The sequence below is a fragment of the Vidua macroura genome, chromosome 5 (assembly GCF_024509145.1).
Source record: "Vidua macroura isolate BioBank_ID:100142 chromosome 5, ASM2450914v1, whole genome shotgun sequence".
In the NCBI taxonomy this organism is placed as follows: domain Eukaryota; kingdom Metazoa; phylum Chordata; class Aves; order Passeriformes; family Viduidae; genus Vidua; species Vidua macroura.
Window position 1 is genome coordinate 16,231,451 of NC_071575.1, and position 24,566 is coordinate 16,256,016.

General features: G+C 35.6%; 1 protein-coding gene across 2 annotated transcripts in view; it reads right to left on the bottom strand.

The window, feature by feature from the left end:
* The window catches only part of BLTP3B (bridge-like lipid transfer protein family member 3B), a 47,464-nt gene that overhangs the window by 13,062 nt on the left and 9,836 nt on the right, over positions 1–24,566 (bottom strand). For both annotated transcript variants that reach the window (XM_053979061.1, XM_053979062.1), the window contains exons 2-14: positions 21,163–21,325; positions 20,032–20,070; positions 17,456–17,547; positions 15,908–16,097; positions 12,826–12,966; positions 12,136–12,306; positions 10,696–10,876; positions 9,243–9,326; positions 6,932–7,114; positions 6,714–6,832; positions 4,841–4,982; positions 3,898–4,091; positions 59–1,557 (exon numbers count right to left, since the gene is read on the bottom strand). In XM_053979061.1, coding sequence (XP_053835036.1) covers positions 59–1,557; positions 3,898–4,091; positions 4,841–4,982; positions 6,714–6,832; positions 6,932–7,114; positions 9,243–9,326; positions 10,696–10,876; positions 12,136–12,306; positions 12,826–12,966; positions 15,908–16,097; positions 17,456–17,547; positions 20,032–20,070; positions 21,163–21,325 — 3,198 coding nt within the window. The remainder of the gene's footprint in view (positions 1–58; positions 1,558–3,897; positions 4,092–4,840; positions 4,983–6,713; positions 6,833–6,931; positions 7,115–9,242; positions 9,327–10,695; positions 10,877–12,135; positions 12,307–12,825; positions 12,967–15,907; positions 16,098–17,455; positions 17,548–20,031; positions 20,071–21,162; positions 21,326–24,566) is intronic.

A 24,566-nucleotide genomic window follows, 5' to 3' on the forward strand; every position in this document is an offset into this window, starting at 1 on the left:
AAGATTTCTAAATATTTTCAAAGAGAAAGAAAACTGTTTTAGTATTAATTTTGTATACCTTGAAGAAGACTGGGATGCAAACATTTTAACTGAAGCCACTTTGTCTTTGTTGATTTCAAGCTCTTCAGATTCTAAGGCAGTTTCTGTTTCCAAGTCAGTGACTTGGTTAGGACAGCCTTCAGTTGTGCCTTCCTGTTCATTTAACTTATTTGAGAATATGTTTCTGTCATCCTCCTTATCAATGAAAAATTCAGTAGAATCTTCTCTCTTATTTAGAATGGACACCGAATCCTTAGGATTCAAACTACTTTTCTCACTTAGAGGTCCACAGACCTCTTCTGAATCACTTCTACTAAAAAGTCCACTGCTTCCTCCTTCACTTGTATCTCCCAAACCTTTATCTGATGCATCATCGGAAAATGACATTGCTTTCTGAAAATCCGTATTACTGTCTGATTTAAACAAAAGAGGATCTATTAAAATTCCTTTATTAACTTCAGTATTCAGAGGCTTGCAGTCATTTACATAACCAAAATCAGTAATACCGGCTTCCACTATCTTACTACCAACTAATTTACTCTCTGAAGTAAGAGTTTCCCCATTTCCCACAGGGGAGAGTTCTGATGCCACGGGACTTCCTTCTTCCTCACCAGGAGATTTACAAGGGTTTCCCTGAGTCACTGGATGGAGCAGTAAGGCTACTTCTGCACTTTTCAGTAGAATCCCAATGCAGACATCTGTTTGCTTTGCAGGTTTTCCTGTCACTGCCTCTACGTCCTTCCTTAAGTTTTCCAGGAGCAATACAAGAGATTCATGGAGAAACAGCAAAAAAAGATACTGGTAGTGATTGATCTGCACGCTTACATGTTTTTGAACATGGACAAGAACATGTACATCTGCATCAGAGGAAGAGCTTTCAGAAAGCACGCCTGAAGTCTCAGACATTTGAATGCCATTGGTCGAGGGCTCCATCTCACTGCTGTAATACTCCTTTAGAAGTTTCTTACGTTGCAATCTATTAGAGAGATCACTAGATTCACTTTTTGGAATGTTCAAGGCTGTTTGATTACGGGATACAAGCTCTTTTTGTGACTTTGCAAATCTTATTGGCTGGCAAATCCAAAGTGAAAGCGGGAACGAGTCCACAAAGTTTACCGGTCGGCCTTTTCCACTTTTCGTTCCTTCGTAATCTATCCAAAACTGGGAAAAATGCAGGGCCCAAACATCAGTAGCTGCAGATGACTTTAATGCGTATTTATTCAATTCTGGGATGATATAACCTTTATAAACATCGTGCATTTTGGTATCTTGTTCATGAGCGTGTCTCTGGAAGATTGGATGTAAAAGATTAAAATTTTTGGAGGACTTAGGAAAAGTGGTGAAAGTTCTACTGAAAAATTCTGAATCCTTGAAGTTCTGAAACAAGGCTTCTAGATCAGAGTGTCTGCAGTTTGGTGAGCATCTGGTATTTGTAGCAATCATCTCTGAACTTTGAATGGAAAGTGCACGAGGTTGATCTTTATGAATTTCAGGTTTGTTTTCAAATGGGATGATGATCTGCAAGGGAGAAATACATTTTTTCAAGTTAAAAATGTGGAGATTAGGAAGGTAAACAATTAAAGAAACAAAATAATAGCCATGACAGCTGATACAAAGGAATATAATTATAGTTTTATGAGAAATCAAGTACAGTGAAACAGAACAGGGATAAATCAGGCTCACAGACTATGATTTATGTTCTCTCTCATTTTTAAGAAGGATGCTCTGGCATCAATATTTGTACAAAAACAAAAGGGTCTCAGACTTTTCATCAATATTTTTACAAAAACATAAGGGTCTCAGTCTTTTCTTATCTGAAGGTCTTAAATTTAGTTCAGCTATATTAGGCTGAAGTGGCTCGTTTCCTCAACTCAAGCAGCTTGGTAGAAGGTTTCTTCAAGTGTTTCCAAAATTTACATCTTTGAAAAACAGAGAATTATAATTTGGAGTTCAATCTGGTGTGTCAGATAGGGCTTTTCACCATACCAAATACTACAGTATTTTATTTCTTCGTTAAGATACAAGCAAACAGTTAGAAGTGCCAATGCAGCTAATATTCTTAACACTTCAGAATATAGATCAGGTATTTTTGACAATTATCTGATAATTATAATACATTTATTTCATCAGGAGATAATAATATACCTCAACTACTAAAGAACAACAAATAGTTCAGCACACTGTATTTAACTTGCGTATTTTTAGTGTACATTTTAAAGTAAACTTATTTTATGCCAAACCCTGAATTGTAAATTGTTAACGTGAACGTTGGCCACTCTAGTTTTGCTACTATCAGGGACAATGCCTTCTATCACAATATCTCCATTCTGAATCTAGAAAGTAGGAGTAAAAAAATCATCCCTAAAGACACAAAGATAGGGGTTATGAAGCATCTTCATTTAAATACAAAGATTCGGAGAAAAATAACTATTGTCAAAATGCAGGTGAACCCAATGGGAAGAAATGATGTCCGACTCCATTTCAGAAGGCTGAATGATTTCTTTATTATAACTATGCTACAATACATTAATATACTATATAAAGGAGGATACTAAAACTACATGCTACTTTCTCTGTCATGTCTAACTACTAACAACTCGTGACCCTGTTTGCCAGAGTCCAGACACAGGTAGATCCGATCGGCCACCAGACTCAAACAATTCTCACCAGAATCCAATCAAGCAATCACCCCAGGTAAACAATTCTCCAAACACAGTCTACATGAGAAAAACAAGGAGCAGAAATAGAAATTGTTTTCTCTTTCTTTCTCTCTGTGCACCTTTATGAAAAATCCTGAGAGAGAGAAAAATGCACTGCCACAAATAACTAAATAAAATAATTAACTATATGATATGTAAACATCAAGTCATCATTTGCTAGAATAAAAATAATGCTGTTAATACAGAGATAACATAATTAATATAAATCAAGGTTTGAGGGATGTAAGAATACTTTTATCCTTGCATAGATTAGTAGGCTATTCACATCTATTAATTCAGTATCAGATCAATCTATATTTGCAGATTTCCAGTTGTTTGCTCTTAATAACTGTTTCTATTCAGTACAAACTATGTCCATGTAAAGTTCCATTAAGAATGTAGAGCTTAGAAAGATAACCATCTCTCCATATGCTGACTTTTTAGAACCCTTGAAACCTCTCCTGTGGGCACCACTGAAAAGACTCATTTTGTTCACCTCTGAACCTTGGAAACCATACAATGAAATACCCAGTGCAAACAGGGCATGGGTGGGAAATTCATCTGCTCAATAATCCTTTTTTCACAAAGGAGGAGAAGACAAGGAAAGCAAAAATTTGATGTTCAGCTGCATTAACAAGCATTAATCCTCTGGAATAAGCATACAGAGACCTCATGTACCTGAATTACAGCAACAGCCAGCATGAAACAGAAAATTGTGAGAATGGGTTTTGGAGAAGGAAGAGATGAACTGCTTTCTTTACTCTAGGGCATTCACCAACAAGACAAAAGAGCTTTCATATAATACAACCACAGGAACAAGGGAGGGCCCTTGAATTAATATAGAGTACAAATATAAATTTTTCACTTGTTTTTTTACTTTAGTGCTCACTTTCTTTTTAGGTCTGCTATGTCAATTTTGCTGACAGGGAAATAATTTGCTATTATTCCCACTCAGGTCTTCAATACAAAACCAAAATACCCAAACCAAAATACCAGGACACAGATGAAGAAGTACAGGAAACAAGATGTCTGTCTTCAAACAACCATATTCTGCTGAGTTTTTTTGAGAAGTGTTTTTTCATTCATTTAGGTATTTGTAAGAGAATAAAAGAAATAGTCTTCCAAGGAACCACAAAGCCCCTACTCAATGACAGCATACCTTTAACATTAGTCCATCAACTCTCACATCAACATGTTCATCTGATTTTGAATTGTCATTTAACTTGTACATGGCCATGAACTGAATAAGACTCTGTTTCAAATCCAACACAAACTGGTTTAGCCAAAGAATACTTCTCTGATCCAGAGTGAATTGTAAAGCATTCAGCTGGCCATACAAATTTGGACATGGAACTAAAAGAGAAAAGAAAACGAAACCATGAGAATAAGTAAAATGTTTATGGGTTGAGTTTTCTTTGGTTTTTAAACGATTGCAAACTTACATTTTCACCAGTACTTTTCATCAGAGAAAGAACAGAAACCCAGTCCTTCAGTCTCAAGGAAGAATTAATTGTTAGGGGATACCTGAAGTGATGCTTCTTTCTCTCACTCCAAGAAAGTAACTGAATTTTTGAGTGTAAAAAAAAACTAAGAATAGAATTAAATCTGAAGACATGGGGACAATATTCTAATTACAGGGGAAAGAGAAGACCACAGAAATTTGCTGTCCTCAAGTTTCATCCCCAAGAAATCCACTAACATTTCTGTATATAAAACAAGGCCAGCCACAGGACACATTCCTACAAATAACTCCAGCAGCTCTTTATTGCATTCCAGGTATTGTTGCCATAGTTTGAGTTCTTTTATGTAGTCAGACAGTGAAATTGCAGAAACAATATGTGGATGTTGGAGAATGAACAATTCATGTGCCAGTAAAAATGCTGCAAGTGATTTCAGACTGAACAACCATGTTTATAAAAAACAGTATTAATAGGAGTTTGCCAGGAGCAAGCACTGTGGAAATGGAGCAGTCTTGTGCTCTATTAATTTTAGAAAGTCATTACCTATTTCCAAGCTTTAAGCTTCAAAAAGTGAAAGTAACACACAAAATTTAAGCATCAGTAAAAAAAAAAAAAAAAAAAAAAAAAAAAAAAAAGTCTTACTAGGAAAGTCCTTTCCATCTGGGTAGTAATATTCAGTGAATTCAATATGAATAGCTGGCATTTCTGGTGGAAGATAAAGTGACTTTTTATTGCAAGAGATCAGAGCTTTAGGGGAAGAACGACACTGGTCTGCTGTTGAAACCTGTAAATGATAAAAGATTATTTCATTAACACATTACATTTTTATGAATGATTAAGCATTTGTAGTTGCATGGTACTATCCCTACTAAGGTAATGTTCCACTGCTCTTGGGTGTGGGCCCCCAAACAACACAACACAAAGTGCTGACAAACAGCGACAAACACTTTACTGCCTTGAAGCAGAAATGACTCGCATAGAAGAGTTTCATAAGAAAACTGTCTTAAAGATACCAGATCCCCTTCCTTCATACGAGGCAAGAGACAGCAGGTCACTTTCAAAGGTGTTCAGCAGAAGCCTAGAATGGTCTGATTTTTTATTGCAAATACTACAGCTCCTGTTTAAGCATTTATGCTTGGATGGAGGTATTTCCATACAGTCTGGTCTAGATAAGGGATAGATAAGCTAGATAAGTTTCTTACACATGTTAGGTAGTTCTTGTATTGTTGTAAGAACAAATTCCACTACACAGGACAACTTTCAAACTGTGTGTGAAGCAAGGTGTTCAGCTTGCATCTGGCAGAGATGTGTATGAATGGATATGTCTGAAGGTCTGCTTCACAGGAGACTCAAGATGCTATGGAACAGTAATCTCCATTTCTGTTTCCTTACAATGTAAATTATGAAATCAACATCTGATATATATTTGACCTTAAATTCATTGAATGTGACCTAGTTTAAAAAGCATATTGCCAAACCAAAGCTTTTCCATTGAACAGTTAGTAGGTCAAACTGCTAGTTTGAAATTACCCAATGTATTAATATTGAATATATGATCACACTACTAGAATGTCTCTGAAAATAATGAATACATGACCTTTATAAGCCTGCTTCACTTTATGTAGATGTTTTCAAGAGGCAAACGTATCTGCATTAACAGACACAAAAATTTAAGTAAAATTATCTATTTAGAAAAACAGCTTTTAGGAAATTGTATAGAAATAATGACAATTTAAAAACTGAAAATGTGTTTGTGTAGAGAGGAGGAGACAAGAGCAGAAGGCAAATGGAAACATGAACAGTACAAAACAATAGTATAAAGCCACTTCAGATCCAGATGAATACTCCTAGCAACAATCTGCAATATCCCACAACACCAGAAGCAATATGGCAGAAAAGTATTGGAAAAAGAGCAAGCAGAAATCACAATGACACACACTAAACATTTTGCTAGGACCTGAAACTTAGAGTCGATCCTTACATATCATTACCATTCTGCCTAATGGAGCCAAACTCCTCTATTTCACTTGCCTCAGAACAGTCAATCTGGACCACAACCAGCAACTAAAACTACTCATTCTAACAAAGGGAAGGGGGATGGAAATGGTAAGTGCCTGCTCAAAATATCACTGGAGAAGGAGTGTCTGGAAAAAGATTTTAAAACTTAATAAAACATCTTAACAGTTTTTAATGTACTTTGAAAAATATAACAATAAGATAAGCACCATATTAAAAAAAACATATTAAAATATTGCGGACCGAAGATAGTACAATGAAAATATTAAATTTGAATTCCAAATTCATAATTTGGAGAACAACAGAACTTAGATCCAACACATAATTGTGATAGGATCACAATTTTAACAAAGCAAAAGCAGGTCCATAAAGGTCTACTCCAATAATGAATGGAAAGTCTCATTAATTTCAATGGGCTTCATACTGTCCCTTAAAAACCACAGTTACATAACAGTCAAGGGTGAAGTTGCCCCAGTTTTACTAACTTAAAGAAATGTACCTGATATATATCGAAATCTGCAAGTCTAACCACAATAGGACTAGACATCAGTTTGCCCTTTGGTTGTTGGGAAGATACAGAGGAAGCCCTAGATGTTCCTTTTGGTGTCTGTTCCTTGCCTGTAAGAAAGAATAGCGATGGAATCATTAAAAAAAAGTCTTTTTTTTCATAGTTTTAAATTTCATGGAAGTAGAGAATTACTGATGTAAACAAAATACCTGTTTGTAGGTTCTGAGGAGATACAGCAGGTGGTGATTTGGGAGGAGAATCTATGACCTGATCCTTCACAGCCTGCTTAAGCAATTCAACATTGCTTTTGAATTCATTTAATAATTCCTTGGCCCATCCACTTCTGGTTTTAGTGGCATCACTATAATGCATCCAATGATCACAGCTGTCTCCTGCAAATAAGAGAAATGGGGAAAATATTAGCTCATTTGAAATTTTGCTTTTAACAGGATAACAAGTTTCCACTATTTCACAAGTATTCTTCAAACTATAAGCTCATTGCATGCTGTAATTATAGAACAAGAGCAGTCATACCAGACGTTAAAACAGAAGTTATATTCCATAAACCAAGTCTCAGCACTTCACGAAATCACTCAGAATATAGCATTGCCAGCTGCCTTATAACACCACTAACACTCAAAACATCATTGATATTTTCAGTTCAGAGAAATCTTACGACACATTAATGTCATATGTGAGAACATGCAAAAAAATGTTCAACTGAAAAAAAAAAAGTGAGAGCAAGTAACAGAACGATGTTCTCATGCTCACTTTTTTCCAAGTTTATCTTTCCTGCCAGAACTGTGTCTTAAGAAGTTCCTGGTCCCTTTCCAGAAATATATTCTTTTTGTCTTGGTTCTCTAGCACCTTTATGGCACACAAACAACAAGGTAAGTTCAAGAAGTGCTGCAGCACACACAGCCTTAAAAATCAATCACACTGGAAATTCTTTTGTTCCTGCTTTCAATTCCAACATGTTTCTGTTGGCCAAGCACTCAAACCTCTGAAAGAAGTGATATCTTCAAGTAGTACCTGTAAAGACATTCTACTAACCTGTTCAATAATAAGGATGCAATAACAAATAACTTCTATCAGTTAGTACATCACTCTTTAAATACTACCATGTGAAAATTTACTTTATTTGGGACTTAATGAGTTTTTGGATACTTATACTGGGGATAAGCAAATATGTTTGCTATTAAAATAGGAAAATTATTTGGGGAAAAAAAGTGATTTTAAGTCTAAATGCAAATATTGCAGCATTAAATAAACCTTTAGGCTGGCACCTATCACAAGTGATGACATTTTTCCCCACCCTTCTTCACAGTTATCTTTGACAGTTATTATCATTTTTATAGCTAAGAAAGAAGATAAAGGAACAGGAGAAAAACCAGAAAGGGAACAGAAGGACAAAGATGCATTCGACTGAAGGCCATGATACTGGGATTCTCCAAAACAGGGCTAGCAGCATGGGCTTAGTCCAAGTACATGCACACAGACTCTGAAGGACCTACAGGACTTTGTTAGTAACACCACAGGGAAAGCTCTAACACGCCTTCTGGGAAGCCAGTTTGGGCAACTGCCTCTCTGAAGTACATGAACTCATGCAGCATCATGTGGGAGCAAGGCAACCACACCCCTGTATGCAGTTGCATGGCTGTGATCTCATTAGGATCACAGGCACGTGGTGAGAGCACGCACTCAAACTGAAACACTGCAGGGGATGAACATGGGATTTTGGGGAGCACAAGAGGGCATGCAGGGCAAGACCAGTGGGAACAACAGATGGAGCTCAGCATTGGGATGGATCAGCAGTCAACTGAGTGTTTACAGGTTGGAAGTAGAGAACAGACTAACATGAATGATGATGTTGTGGATGTCTGCTCCAGACCATCTGATTAGGAAGATGATCACACCCTGTTTTGTTGTCACATGCTTTGTAATGTATCTTCTTTTAAATTTTTTAGATTTCTACTAGAAATTATTCATGAGGAAAGTTTTATTTATGAGAAACACTTTGGAAATTGCTAACATTTTTTTAGTAACATTTCTTAACAAAAGGCTACCCAATTGAACCTCTACACACTGAGATTCTTGTTCAGGAAAATAATGTAAAAAGCAGAACACTGGTTGGAAATAGACATAAAATGATGGTTCTCTATACATGAAAAAATCTAACAGATTGATTCATGCTACTATCCAATTACTGAATTCTCAATATGCAATACTGCCTTCCTCTGTCAACACAAAATTCTCTTCATGTCAGAAATGTGTAAACATTGTTTTGCTGACCAAACAAAACAGTGAAAAGCATTTGGACTAAAACAGCTCATTCACATTCACGAATTGGTTCCCAGATTGTTGCTTTTGTTCTTTGTTTTTTGCATCTAGAAGGAAGTAAAAAGGTGCATTTCAAATGGTTTGAGCATGATTATCCAAGCTGTATACATGTACACACAAATTTTTTTAGCTTTCAAACAAGATAGTCACATGTAATTCATAAAATGCTTGCTTTCATACCTGCTTTGTGAAATGGATAATAATCCACTGTTAAATAGCTGAAGGAAAGCTGCATGGCCCCTCCTGTAACACGTCTGTTTGGGTCTGTAAAACAAAACAATGCTTGGCCCTGTAGACATTGCATTTGGCATGTTAGTTCTCATGCTGCTGTAATCCTTTAAACACCTAACACCTACTTTCTTCCCTTTACTGTCTCTCCTTACAACCTCATTATCTTCCCTCAAAATTTTAATTCAGATAGTCTTCACTGGTTTCTAAAGATCAGCTTGCACAATTCTGTACTCAGTCATTACTTACAAATTGGGCGCTGTTTTCCATGCTACTAAAAAGACAACATCTTGAAAACACATTACTGCACTTTTTCTGAAACAAAACTTTTTATACTGAATATATGATTATGATCAGTCTTTGAAGTCAACATCTACTTTCAAGAATATACATAATACTACATAATATAATTTTATTTATATTATAAATATTATAAATATTGCAGTGAAATATTATAAATATTGCAGTGAAGGGGTTTTCTGAGAAACTTCTCTTCCGACTTTTTCCACTGTTGAATTTAAACTCCATGGCCAAAAATAAAGGACCAATAAAAAGATCTCACTAGGAGTCATAAATTCCAACCACAGTAGATACACTGTGTAAGGAAATACATCTCCAGCCAGTGAACCTTATGCTCTGCTGTTCTGAAAGTGTTTTCCCTAACCAAGGAAATGTATTTTTGTTAAACCCTATGTTTTTCATATTCTTCTTCAGCAGACCTTGTATGTTTCCATACATTTTTCAGTGACTAGATATACAGTAATATCTCACTTCCTATGATCACTTTTGAAAGGCATGAAAAATGCCCTTATTTTTCTTCTTTTTTTTCTGATTCTAAATGTGACTACATGCAATAGGCTTTTGTTAAAAAGAAGCAGTACAAGATTTACACACAAAATTTTAAGGTCACAGGACACTTGTTCCATTGTGATGCAGACCATATCAAATTGTCTAAATTAGTAACACAAAGAGGACTGCTCTTTTATTAGTTTGTATTTGTAAGAGTATTAAAGAAACAGATTGTATAGCGACCCCTTCAAGCCACAAAAATGTTGCCAGTGCATTCTTCATAACCCCGTTAACTTATAAAAGAAAAAAAACCCAGCAGTAACAATCAGACTGATAGAATAAGTTCCTAGAAGACAGAAAAAGCACAGAAGCTACTAGCACTCTTAGGTTTTGCACTTATTCTAAAATAATTACATTTTTAAATGAGATGCTGTCCTAACAGAGCCATCTAAATAGCTTTACATGAGTCCATTAGACACTGGAGACTATTCTAACTATTCCTCTAAAGTCTCTTGACTTTATTGTATTATTATTTTCTCATTATTGTATTCCTCAAAATGTCTACCCTGAAAATGATTATGATTCATAGACATGCAACTTTAAAAAAAAAAAGTACCTCTTTCCTTAGAATGGATATCATCGCATATATGTAGGTCCAAGTGGGAAATTACTAAGTGATAAGAAGTTTCCTTAACATCAAAATCATTAAACAATTTTACTATTGCATCGTTTTGATCAGGTGCTGCTGTTGTCTGGTGCGCTTTCACCTGCTGGGAGCTGGGTGCAGGGGCAGAGCTCTGAAAAAATATTTAGTCAATCACATCAATTTATAATGTTTATTGTTTCTTTCAAGCATAAGTATCTGTCTCCTTACACAAAACAGGCATTTTAAACAAGGAAAAATCTGCATGATATGCATTCCCTCTTGGATCATTACTGAGATTTAAGTGTACTCTTTTAGTAAAGCTGAGTTAAGAGATGTGTGCACTGTACTGCACTGCCAGGGCACCCTCCATTCTCCCCATTCCTCACACTTCCTTACACCCCGGTCACTCACAGCACTGGTATTTTTCTAACTTTTGTTGCAAGCTGTTCAGGGAATTAAACCACAACAGTGGGCCCCTTTCTTCTTATTTAGTTCCTCAAGCTACATCATTATAGGGTCAAACATGAGTCAGTGCCAGTGTCAGAGAACAGGTGAGATGCAAGTACAGGGCACTAAAGAATCAGAACCTCCCTTCTCAAAAGCAGGTAACCATGCCGTTGCTAAACCTTCACATCACAGCATAAGGCATCAGGGCCAGCAAAAGAACTGAACTCTCTGTTACAGTACACTGGCTTTACTCTAAGAGATTCTCTACAACTAACTGTATTCAGTAATCAATCATGTTTTATTTTATAGCACTTATCTTCTATAAGTGTACTTGTCCTGCTTCTTCACAGACAAGAAGAGGTGCCTCCCCACCACACTCACAAAGCCCAGTTGGTCTAGCCTGCACTATGTGCTGAAGAACACCAAGATTTACATGCAGCATCAACAGCACAGATATGCCAGCAGAAATATATTTAAAGTAGAATTGGTTTTCACTATATATTCCAACAAGAGCTGCATTAAGGTAAACTCTTAATAAAAGCTAATTTTTCAGTACCATGAGAACAAGCTGTACAAGCACTTTAAATTATTATAGTAAGCATATCTACCCACCCATTAAGGTTACTTTAATGTGTCTTAATTATTTAAATTCATAACCATAAAATATTTGGAGAACAAATTTACTGAACAGTCAATAAAGAGTTAAGTAAATACAGAAGTCTAAACACTCTGTACCTGAATAAAGAAATATAACTACTTTTATTTTCTGCAGTTAACATCAATACACAAAATCTTGCAAAATAAAGACCATTTTAAATGATGATTAATTCCCAGTATAATTTAAGATATACAGCTGAATGAAAATGAGTAACTGAACATTCTCTAAAACAAATTAACACAACTAACCACACTGTGCTGTGTTGTAGAATACCTGATAATGATACAGTGAGACAATTCTCATACCTGGGCTGTTTCAGAAGCCAAGCTTTTCCTCTGTTCTGCTGATTTCTCTATGGCTTCACTAAGAGATTTGGCATACTGCACCATGGCTTTCAATTGGGAATCAGTCAAAACCCACAGCAGATCATCCAGAATCAGAACCAGTTTGGATGCCACAACATTACAGTCTTTTAACTGTAAAACAAAAATTTAAAGAAGTTGAACTAAGTACTTATATTTCTTATATTAAATGCGTGGGGTAAAGAAGAGCTTGCAAAAAGCAATAACAAACATTTTTTTTATTTTAAATTTGATTCCTCTTATTAACTAAGAAGTACCTAAGAGTATATTTATGCTTCACTCTATGTATTTGGCATGCATCAGATATTAAACTGCTGCATTTCTCTAAATGTAAGTAGTGTAAATATTACCAGAATCTAGAGAGATAAAACAACGAGCATCATAAACAAAACTCTGCAGATCAAACTATTTTATTAATGGGACCTATATAAGGTCTTCATTTTCAAAACTTGCCTGTAGTATTTCTTGTAAACTCTACAGTCTTACCAGTTACATGTTATTATAAATGTAGTTCAGGGAATTCTACATTCAATATGGCCTAAATTTAAAACTGTTACTATGTACATGTATGCATTAAGAGCATGAGTTACATATTAAAGAAATAAAATAAGACTTCAAACTTTTCAAGTTTACCCTTCTTTTAAGCGTGACCCTAATTTTTGATTGGTTAGTAATCAGTCGAACTGGAGCACTCATTATTTCATGCTTAGAACTCTGGATTGCATCAGCTTCTATTCTGATCATCTGCCAGTTGATTTCTTTAAAAGTCAAAACCTTTAAAGACAGAAAAAAAGAGAAAAACACCTTGATGCAATATGACAGTTACTTGCACCTAACCCTGTGCATGTGTATGTATACATCTGTACATATGTACACAAAAACTCACAGGAGCTATGCAGACAGAACAAATACAACTCACTTGTTATTCCACCTAAAGGTGTCAGGAAGCCCTCACCCTGCTTGTCACAGAAATATTAAGCTACTTCCAATCAGGCTGAGTTAACAAGAAGCTTTTAAAATATTCAGAAGAAAATAAAGGTCACAGCTATTGCATACTAGGCTGCTTTTGAGAGAGGAAAAAAACGATTGTGTAGTTGAGTTTCAAAATGTTAAATAAGGAAAGAGCAGGGAGGGAAGCAAAGCTACAGGATAGGAGAGGTTTTTTTGGCGTGTTTTATTTCAATTAGAAGAGAAAGTTAAACATTGAGCACATTTCATGCCATGCAGACCCCACAAGCTCTGAATCTACTACATGGATTTCTAGAAGACACAGCAAGCAAATGTTAGAATAACAATGACACAAGAGCATCAAGTACAGCTGGATGCTGCAAATTAAATATGGAAAAATCAGCGACTGTCCAACAGGAACATCATGGAGAACATCAAATGAACAGGACATCAATAGGGCAAAACAGTAATTCTAGTTTACCTAAAATTCCTTCCTACATGATTTGGATGATGGGATCAAGTTCCCTCAGTAAGCTCACAGACAACACTAAGCTGGGAGAGTGTTGATCTGCTGGAGGGTAGGAAGGTGCTGAAGAGGGATCTGGACAGTTTGGATTGACGGGCCAAGGGTAATTTTATGATGTTCAACAAGGCCAGGTGCCAGATCCTGCACTTGGGTCACAACAACCGCAGGCAGTGCCACAGGCTGGGGGCAGAGAGACTATTCAGTTCTGGGCCCCTCACTTCAGCATGGACATGGAGGTGGCTGGAGCGTGTCCAGACAAGCTGAAGGGTTTGGAGCACAAGTCTTATGAGGAGCATCTGAGGGAGATAGGTGTGTTTAGCCCAGAGAAAAGGAGGCCCAGAAGTGACCTTACTAGTCTCTACAACTGCCTGAGGGGAAATTGCACAATGTTGGGGGTTGGTCTCTTCTCCCAGGCAGGAGACAAGACTCGTAACAGGACAAGAGGAAATGGCCTCAAGCTGCACCAGGGGAGGTTAAGGTAGGGACATGAGGAAGAATTTAGTCACTAGAAGGGTGGTTAAGCATTGGAATGGGCTGCCTAGGGAAGTGTTAAGAGTCACCATCCCTGGAGAGTTTCAAGAAATGACTGGACACAGCACTTAGTGCTATGGTTTAGTGGGCATGGTGATGTTTGGTCAACAGTTGGACTCAATGATCTTGCAGGCCTTTTCCAACCTTAATGATTCCATGATTCTATGATTACTCTCTGAAGAAACAAGGATCAGCCATGAGTAAAGAGCAAGACAGAAGAATTTTTTGGTATCTGACTTATTCTTCATGTGTCATTCTCCTTTTATCAATTTGAAAACCTTATGTCCTGAGAACATACACAGAGACTTAGATAAAACATACCCAGCACATCTGGAAGTGAGCAAGATGGAAAGTGCAGTGCAAAGCATCCTGAAACACTTTTTGCAGAAAAGCAGAGTACATATCCTCCTCATACAGGAGATGCAGTGTGATCAAAAGCTTCTAAAAGTATTCTAAGGAGATTCCTTATTATATTAAGAATGTAGCTACAGTGAAAAGCTAAATGATTATGCTCTAAATATATGGTTCAGCACATGTTATCTTCAAAGTACAGCACTGGTTTTGGTTTTTCACCTTTTCATGCAATTTGCTGCAAACAAATCATTCACTGTAATATCTGGAAATTTGTTTCTAATATTAATTGCATTAAAAGGAACACTCTCACAAGGAAAGCTCTGTTGTGTACAGGTCAACTGCTCAGAATCAAATTGTTCCTAAAAGCCATAAAATAAAAAAACCTGCTAATACAAAACTCCATCTAGTCAAACTTTAATTCTTCCCATTCAGACTTCATTAACATGGGAGCATAAGCATACAGATAAGCTGTAGAAAAGGAAAACTGTCAGAAAAATAGTTTTCAACTTCTTCCTTTTGAGGTATTTTTAACTGATATTCTCTTGGGGTTTCTTTCCCTACATAACAACCAACTACCAGACTCCTTAACTCTGGAGTAAGCTGGCCAGATGTATGATGCTAAAACAAGTCTCCTTGAATACAATATTTAGAATCAACCTTGCACTCAGTATACATTTAACATTGGTTAGGTGGGAGAAGGCAAATGAACAGTGTACATCAAACTAGCACTTCCATGTGCTAGTCTCTGGGACAGTAGAAACATATACACTTTACTGCTATTACTTTTTTATATATACATATGATTTAGGTATTCCAAGAAAATATTTGCTAAAGAACTTAACTAAATTTCATTTAAAATTGCTTTAGAAAAAGAAATAAAAATTTTTATCAGGTAAACCCTCATAAGCAAACAAATAACCAGTTAAAACTTTTAAAAAATATTTCCTGTTGTTGTTGTTATTATTATTATTACCACTACTAACGACAACAACAAAACCAGCACAACTTCTTATTCTTCCATATTTAATATACTGTTCTTTGTTCTTTCAGTACTCTTCAAGTCTGGCTCAGTTTGCATTTTAGAATAGTCATTCACTTGGAGAACGTAGGAGGGAAACCATACACCTGCCTGCTCTGGTCCTTGTTCTTGCCTAAGCATCCACGTTGGCCATTTGATCTGACTCACATCCACCATTTTTACATATTTGTGCTCCTAAAGGACAACGGAAATTACTGAGCACAGAATGTCTCCATTCCCAGTAATGGCATGTTCTCTACCCTGCAAAAGGTTGCAATTCAACTTCCTCCTTTACCACAAAAAACAAGGGAAAAAAGCTAGTAAAAGGTATTATTTACCTCTCCACGTTGAGCTTCTTGTATTCTGGTAAATCTAAGGTCAGCATGTTCCCAGTTTGCATTTACACTATATATTCTCAGCTGGGAAAGTTCAAATGAAGCATTAAAGGCTTTTGCACCAATCCTTATTATAATGGAGTTCACAGAAACTGAAATGCCTTCTACCACTTTTTCAGCAAAGCCATATTCACTAAAAAGTGAAATGCCAACATATTAAATATAAATCGAATGAAAGGGCATAAAATTAAACAGATTACATAACTTATGAAACAGATATTAAAATAAATGAAGTTACTAACATATTCTACAGTTAGCAACTTTTGCTCAATATACTCGATGTAATTTACAATAATTTTCACTCTGTGATCCTCATCTCTACATTATTAAAGAACATATATTTGACTAAGATCAATCTACACAAAGTATAAACAGTTAATACAATCCTTTGATCTTAAATTACACGGATGTATGTATTATATGTTATTATAAATATACAGAAAAAGCAGTCTACATCATTATGCAGAAAGCTTATACTTCTTTATGCATACATAAGGAGTAATTCATGCCAAATTAATTACTTGACAATTCCAGTCCGGTTAGTATTTATGTCTATAAGCCAAATTATTTCATCCATTAAAAATAATAACTTTCAGATATTCAAAATAGTATAAAGTATTTGCATCATTTCGTTCTATGAAGAAAGGCATCCTAAATGGTGGTTACACTTCTACAGCAAATAAACATGCATTCCAGTATTAAAAAAGATTAGGCTGTTGTTAATAAATTTTAAATAAAAATCTTATATGTTCTGAATGTTGGCCGTGGTTTTCAAGCTGTACTTTATGAGACACAGAGGCCCATGGACTACTTCTACACATTGCATAGATGTTACTACAAGAAAAAATATTGTATCATCAAATTTATTTCTCTGTATTTAGGTCCTTGTGACCATGGAAAAATGTTTTGAGTCCATATAAAGGAAATTATGGGGGTGTAGAGAGACAAAAATCATTGATGTAATGTTGTGTTGTCCCACCAAATTGCTTAAGTTTTGTGCTATACAGTGTACATGAAATCTCTCAGTAAGAATCAGCTGATACAATTAAGGAAATAGAACTTTAAAATACTGCACTAACAAACAACCCTTAAAACTCTTCAGACAAAACAAATTAAAAAGAAAAAAAATTTAAACCCACATGAACATTATATGTATTTTCCAAAATGGATGAAGGCAAGATATCATTCATTTTTAAAAAACTTAGTATCAATTAAACTCAGTAAATATCTGACATAGCAGTTGCACCCCTATGAAATGTACCTTGCAAGCTCTATATCTAGTTCACATCTTCTCTCCAGGCTTGGGTCAGGATAGCTCCATTATCACTACACTACTTCACATACAATATTTTATTGCTAATAAAATAAAATTTTGGAGGAGATGGGAACGGCAGGCTGCAACCCTATATACTTCTGAAAACTTACAGTCAATCTGTTTTATATAATACCAAACCTTTCCTGACCAATTACATGTTAAGTACCATCACTGACCTCTGCCCGGATGCAGTTGCTATAGGAGAGGGTCCATTAGGGGCACGTGGCTCTTCACATGTGCTCATTTCCATTACAACTTTATCCAAGGACTTGAAAAACAAAACAAAACAAAAAAATTGAAGACCCTAGAGGTAACAAAGTAATAGATGACATATAGAGAACCAAAATCCAAATGAAAAAGGTCACTTGAGAACCTTTTCTGAAATATACATAAACCATTTCCTACCATGTCAATTTTTACACAAACTTTTGTTACGCACTAGAATTATCTTTTTTAACTTTTGTTTTTCATTTTGTGAGTTCTAACGCATATCCCCAGTCAAATATCGTGCCATGAAATTCTTGATCCCTGAATATTATTTATCCAACACATACATTTTCAAAAATCGTATTTCAAAATGGACATGCTTTAATGTGTAGTTATCTGAATCTTCTTTCTATATGGCTGTTCTTTTAATGAAATACTTAATGCAAGCTGATTCAAAGCACAGCAGCTAAGACTTTTTCCCCTGTCTAATTATAACTTTCTACCACCCCTTCTGAATTCCCCCATTCATGCTCTTAGGTCAAACAAACACCAAAAACCCCTTTGTCCTCAATTTTAGATTTTTCATTATTCAACCTGCCTTAGCTACTAGATTGTTATGATATTGTGTTAATCATGCTTGTTGTCATAATCTGCTTGCATAACATTTTTCCATGCTACTCTTATCCATGAAAACCTGACTACAACCAAAAAATTCATGAACTGTCTAGTCTGGATTTATTTATACTTCATTTTAAGCATCAAGTATTTTGATGCTTAAAGGGAAGCAATAGCTGCTAACAGTAAATTTGGACATTTTAAAACAATTTTTTTAGCTGTCTCAATAATATCTTGCCTTGAAAACAACAGAGAAAAAAAACAAGAAAAACCCAATCCCTTAGTTTGAGGATGGTGGGGGGAAGCCAAGATTTCTCCTAGTTATCCTAACAGTTTTGGATGTTTGACCACTTTTTTAAAAATTCCCGTTACTACATGACTAATGCACAGAACAGTAGGACACAGATTCAAGGAGATTGGACAGTATAAAAAAAGAGGTAATGAAGAATGCCTGGATGCAGATCTATGTCTTTTCTCACTGGCAACTTCTGTACTTGGATAGAGTAAAAACTGCTGCAGATTATCCTTGGGGCCCAAAATCACTCATCAAAACTATCCTGTTTATCATATAAAACCAGAACTGGGTCATGAAGAAACAGTATATGTCACTATGTCAACAGACTGATTCCCACAAAGGGCAACTCAGCTCAATGCAAGTCCCTTTGGCTAGACAAGTGGGTTCTAGTTATCCAGTAAGCTGTGCTAACAGAGGATGCTACTCCAACTTAATTCAACTCTCAGGAGCAAAAATATCCCCTCTCCCTGTCCCTGCCAAAATACCAGAAGTTCAGTGATGTAATGAAGGACTGAGGTTTGGCACTTGGGCCACTGAATTCACGTTTATTTAGAAATCAAAAAGGCTGTTGTACAATCTAGCATTGCATAGTGAACTTATGTTACATATTTAATGCACTTGTTCAAGGACACCTTTATGTAAAAAAGGTTACTTTGAAAGTTATCTTAGCCTCAAGTAAGTTCAACAGGAGCAAAGCAAACAGTGCCTTGCTACCACAGGTCAAAGTGTGTCATGTTTAAGAATAGCAGAGCTTAAACCCATTTCCTAATTTGGCAGTTGCATCTCACAGCCAAGAGGTTGAATCATCCCACCTCGGCATTACCAGACTTTAAGTTCTGGATGTCAGGAAGAAGCAGTACAGACATAAATACATTCCAACTGGGTCACTAGCAAATGCATCAATAATTTAAAACAACATGTCTTTCCCAAGTCTGATTCAGAATGAAGGAATTACAAGCACATTCACTGCAAGACTGGGAAACATGACAGCTAAAGGAACAGTCACTCTTAAGCAAATGCCATTGAGAAAGTTTATTCGTCATCAAATAAATTACTTCTGGTGCTACCACAATTGCTAGTATATTTAAAAATAAAGAACAAAGGACAACAAATGCAAGAACTAATGTGACTTTTAATTGTTGTTGAATCCTATTTACACATTTTACCCCCTATTTATATCCAGGCTGAACCCTAGGTGGTTACAAAAACCCTATTAAATGCTATGTGTGTCAAGCCCGCTATAGCTGAGATCACTATGTAAAGTACAGACGTAGAATTGAAAAGTCCCAGAAAAGACAGCTTCAAGAGAAAGGCAGGAACTTGTAAAAGGGGTTGGTTGGACAAATAACTACCCTTCAGGTAAAACTAAATTAACATGCAATGACTAAAAAGGTGATAGAAGTGGGCTAACAAGCAAACACTACAGTGATTACACTGAAGCCACAGATTAAGAAAATAAACCTACCAAGGAAAACATTAAGGCATTTTGCCTTGATCTGCTGCTACCCAGAGGACACTTAGTAAAGGTCTGTTAATGTTTCAGTTATTTCTAGAATCACATCAAGAGAACTGTATAAAAATTTGATATAGATTCTGCTACACACAGTACATTTCAGAGTTTATTTCAGAACTCACCAGAGAGATGGGATGTGTTTTCAATTTTGTCCATGGTATCTGCAAGAGAAAACACTACTCTAAAGCAAATTAAATATTAAAAATACAGTAAAATAAATCACACACAATGTGTTTTAGGCATATAAATTATATTTCTAACTTCTGAACTCAGCATAATAGTACTTTCAAAATATTAAGCTCATCTCAACATACTATATAGTAACTTTATGCCCACACTAGGTGTTAAAAACTTTGAACTTCAAAATTTGCTTATCACTGAGCAGAAAAACAGAGGAACAAAGTAGAATCTCTCTCTTTAACAGTGGGTTGTCAAGCAGAAAAAGCATCACTGCCTTACACATTATTTCCTTTAAAAGGAAAGAAAAGATACATTTCCTCTGTTGACCTACAACTGATTGGATGCCTGCAACAAAACATCAAGTTCACTACATTTAGGAAAATCAGGACAATCTCCCATAGTGGGGAAAAAAATCAAAGAAAGAACACAAAAAACCATAAACCCTACCAAAAAACTAAGGAGCTGTTAATGTTTGACCAAATTGTAACCTCAGTAAAGAACAAGCCACACTTCATTTCTTAATCCCACATTCATAAAATGTGGTACAGATGATATACATTGTTTCAATTATTAGCAGCCAGAATGACCAAAAATGCAGCATCTACTAGATTTACTGTGTTTCCCACATTTGCTAAAGACATCTGAAAGGTATTTTTGGAAACAGGAACAGAACAAGAGGGAAAACAATAAATGAAGAGGAGTGAAGAGAGAACACACACACCCAAAAAAACCGAATAATAAATAATTATGATAGACTAAGTACCACAGACAAATATAAACTTTTATTTCTACCACATTTTCAAACCATGCAGGAATGAATTCTACTCAGGAAGAAAAAAAAAATTAAATAATTACTCTTATTTTCATTATTTCCAGACGTATTTGATGTCATCACATAAGAAAAAAAACTAAGGAATAAATTGTTGCTAATAAAATCCTGTTTGTTCTTTAAAATTTTATCAAACACTTATCACAATCTCCTACTAATACAAAGTTGCTTGAAAGTTTACAAAGACAAAACAAAAAGAAAAAAGATTTGGTTAATTACCACTTCAGCACAATAAAACACTCACCCTAATGGATGCTTTATTACAAAACACCTTGTTTATAGCCAGCCATGTTGGAAGATCCAGCATGTTCTGGAGTACCTCTTGATCCAACTCTAAATTGGTCAGCTGACCTTCCCCCTTTAACGTGCTCAGGTTGATCTTGTCAGGTGACAGATTTTTGGTGAACCTAAAAACAAACACAGCTTAAGTAAATACATACAAAGCAATCAAAGGTATCCTGCATATCAGTGACAATTTAGCTTAAAGCAATGGTCTGGGGATGAAGAAATCTTTGATAAATTTCACCCAGAAAAGAAATGGTATGATAGAATTGATTTGTCTCTCTAATTTTTTTCATCTCATTCATTAGCTCAATTTATAAATATATAAACAAAAACATTTTGTGTGATATCTTCTAATTTTTGTGTCACCCAGAATAACAAATGATCCTTGACTCACTATTGAACTACTTATTAGAATTTAATCTGTTTCACTCTTTTTTTTTTAAAAGGAGAAAAAATCCCAAACCCCTAAAATTACTGTCATAAGCAGTATCTTTGTATATATATAGTTAAAATCTTGCAATAAAAAGTTTTATTTACAATATTAATTAGATTCAGTCATAGAATTTAATGACAAATTAGAAATACATATACACACACATAGCAGAGCGAGGTATATATTGGATGAAAACTTGAAAGCCCAAAATGAGATCCATATGGTAAATGTGTCACTATTTAAAGCATACATATAAATTAGTTTGTATTTCAAATGCACTAGGATTTGCTGATACAATGAAACAATCTGTGTGACTGTGTCAAATGGTACTCCACATCCTTGTGAGACAATATGACAGAGTCCATGGGTTCTCTACCTTCAAACCAACAGCTGCAGCATTGTATCTAGCATAAGCTAAAAATTTTACCACACTTTCAATCTGCCATGAAAAATTGTTTCTGCTCATGAATTGAGAATAGCTTTCTAAGATTAGGTAGTAGAAAATACTGCTGTTGGCAGTATACTTTGTGACTTTTCCCACCGAAATCTCCTGGTGCTGCTATTCTCCAGGCAGAGAGCAAAGGGGTTTGTCTGTCCTCAATGATGGAATATCGCCCTGCAGCAATGCCCCAGAAGGTGCAATTCCAGCATTTCCTTTCCATTCAAGAGAGCAACTTCTAACTAAACTACAAGGTCCTCATTAGGTCTGATACTGGAGGGGATGGTGGAAGAAGATGAAGAAGGTCGGCAAGCTTTTCCTCTTAAGAGTTTCCAAATACAGCTTGAAACAGAGAAGGCATTTTTTGAGTTCAACTCCCCGGCTCCATTCCTGGGATGGTTAGCTTTGAAAATACATTTACCTAGCCTTACAAAATACAAGTAGTACCTATTTGCAAATAATACTCGACATATTTCTTATGACAGAAGTGCTGCAGTTTTTACTGTATTGCTTACAGTCATAAATTATCCACAAGCAATGAGATTTAATCTGTGAATAATACAGTTTCATAATTTCAGTACTAAAAAAATATATTGAAATAAGGCTATTGATAAATGTATTTTCCTTGGCAACTAATGTACTTCTAAATTGTCTGTTTGGAAACATTATGAGGGGAATAAAGGACTTGAATTATTTTGTTTTCTGGTTACCCTTTTTTCTTGCTTTCAACAAGAAAGAATAATGAGAAGAGCTAAATAACCTTCCTCATTAAAACAACCTAACAGTAACTGCAAAATATAAAACTTCCTATCTCAGAAACTATTGCAAAGTCTCATCTGACTCAGGTAGTACAAAATTCCTAGAAGATAAAAGGCAGCCATTGAGTGTTTTCAGTCACCTGGTATTACCTCTCACTCTTGACTTTCTATGTAAGGGGCAACATAAGAATTACAAACTGGTGTCATTTTAAAGTCACATTTACACATCAAATGCAAAACCATTCTGCCATTACATACACACAGGTACACAGAAGTCTCCTGAGACTCATGCTCTGTGAAAGAAATCGCCTTCAAGAGTTCCCTGTCACTCAACCACACCAGAAATGCCTCTCAGCTTGGAGAGAGATCTAAGCATTATACTGGGTCACAGCTGCAGACACATAACAGTGAAACACACAGGACCTACAGAAAGAGGTTTTCAAATTCCAGAGCAAGAAAGATACCAAAATATCATTAAGGAGGAGAATGGTAACATTTTTGTATTACTCTCAATATCCTTCAAACAAACAAAACAGAAGCCAGTTTCTCTCAACAGGGAGCAGGACTGGGAAAAAAAATCAAGAAGGACCATCACTTTTTCTGTATACTTTTTTTTTTTTTAATTCTTCCAAGAGTGTTGCTTTGAATTTATTTCCTCTCCTGCAGTCAGTGAAAGGAAAAATGCTCCAAGTACTGCTTCATTCAGAAGAGACAGACATAAGAGCATTCTCTGCCTGTTAAGACCGTAACCTTTATGTCAAAAGTCATGGAAGGAAACTTTCAACAGGTGAGCTGTGAGAAGATATTCTTAGCATAATTGTTTTCACAATTGAGTCTCAATTTCACAAACTACACTTCCTTTCTCAAAACATATCTGAGGTTTGAATTACTATATGATAGTATGGATTTCAATACAGCTTTAATAGTTTAATATTCCTATGCAGTTACAGATAGATGGTTCAACCTCAATTTACAAAGTTTTGTGAAAAGTATAAAAGACTGTACAGTAACAGTGAAGTATTAAGAATTAAAGAGGAGTATTTTGTCAGGACCACAACAGTTCATTCAGTTCTCTCCCTCTAAAATAACACCTACATAAAAGATGCATTTATTTCCTTGCCTAAAACATTTTTTTTCTAAAGGTTTTTTTGTAACACTACAGCTTGGAGCTGTACCATGGTGGTGGAGAAGATGGCCAAGAAGTTGAAAACAGAAACAAACAAAAAAAACCAAACAAACAAACAAAAAAAAAAAAAAACCCAAAGCAGGTAGAGAAGATGGGAAAATACTCTTCTGAAGCCATGAGCTTATGGTTTGTATATGGAAGGCCACAAATCACATGAAGCTTAGAGCAATGCTCCCCAAAGGTTTGGAGTGAATACCAGGTGCCTTGTCAAGTTTGACAACAGAAACTCCAACCTCTGGATTTAGTAGAGAAATAAGAGAAGTCTGGATCACATTTGGAGACAGATTCTCAGCTGTATTGCACATCTCCTGAATATACAACTGCTTTCCCCAGGTCTACCATGTGCCTTCTCTCCTTTTTTAAATAAAATTTCCTCAGTGATATGACTCTAAATGTATGCTCTAATCATGACAAATTATTAAATCACAGTATGTGCTGCAAGTTTTGCTTATCTCCTTGTTATGAACTCAAACTGCTTAAACAACGAGCTTTGAAAAAGGGAAGCGTGACCTACTAAGCACTGGCAACTGGGTCAGTAATAGAACAG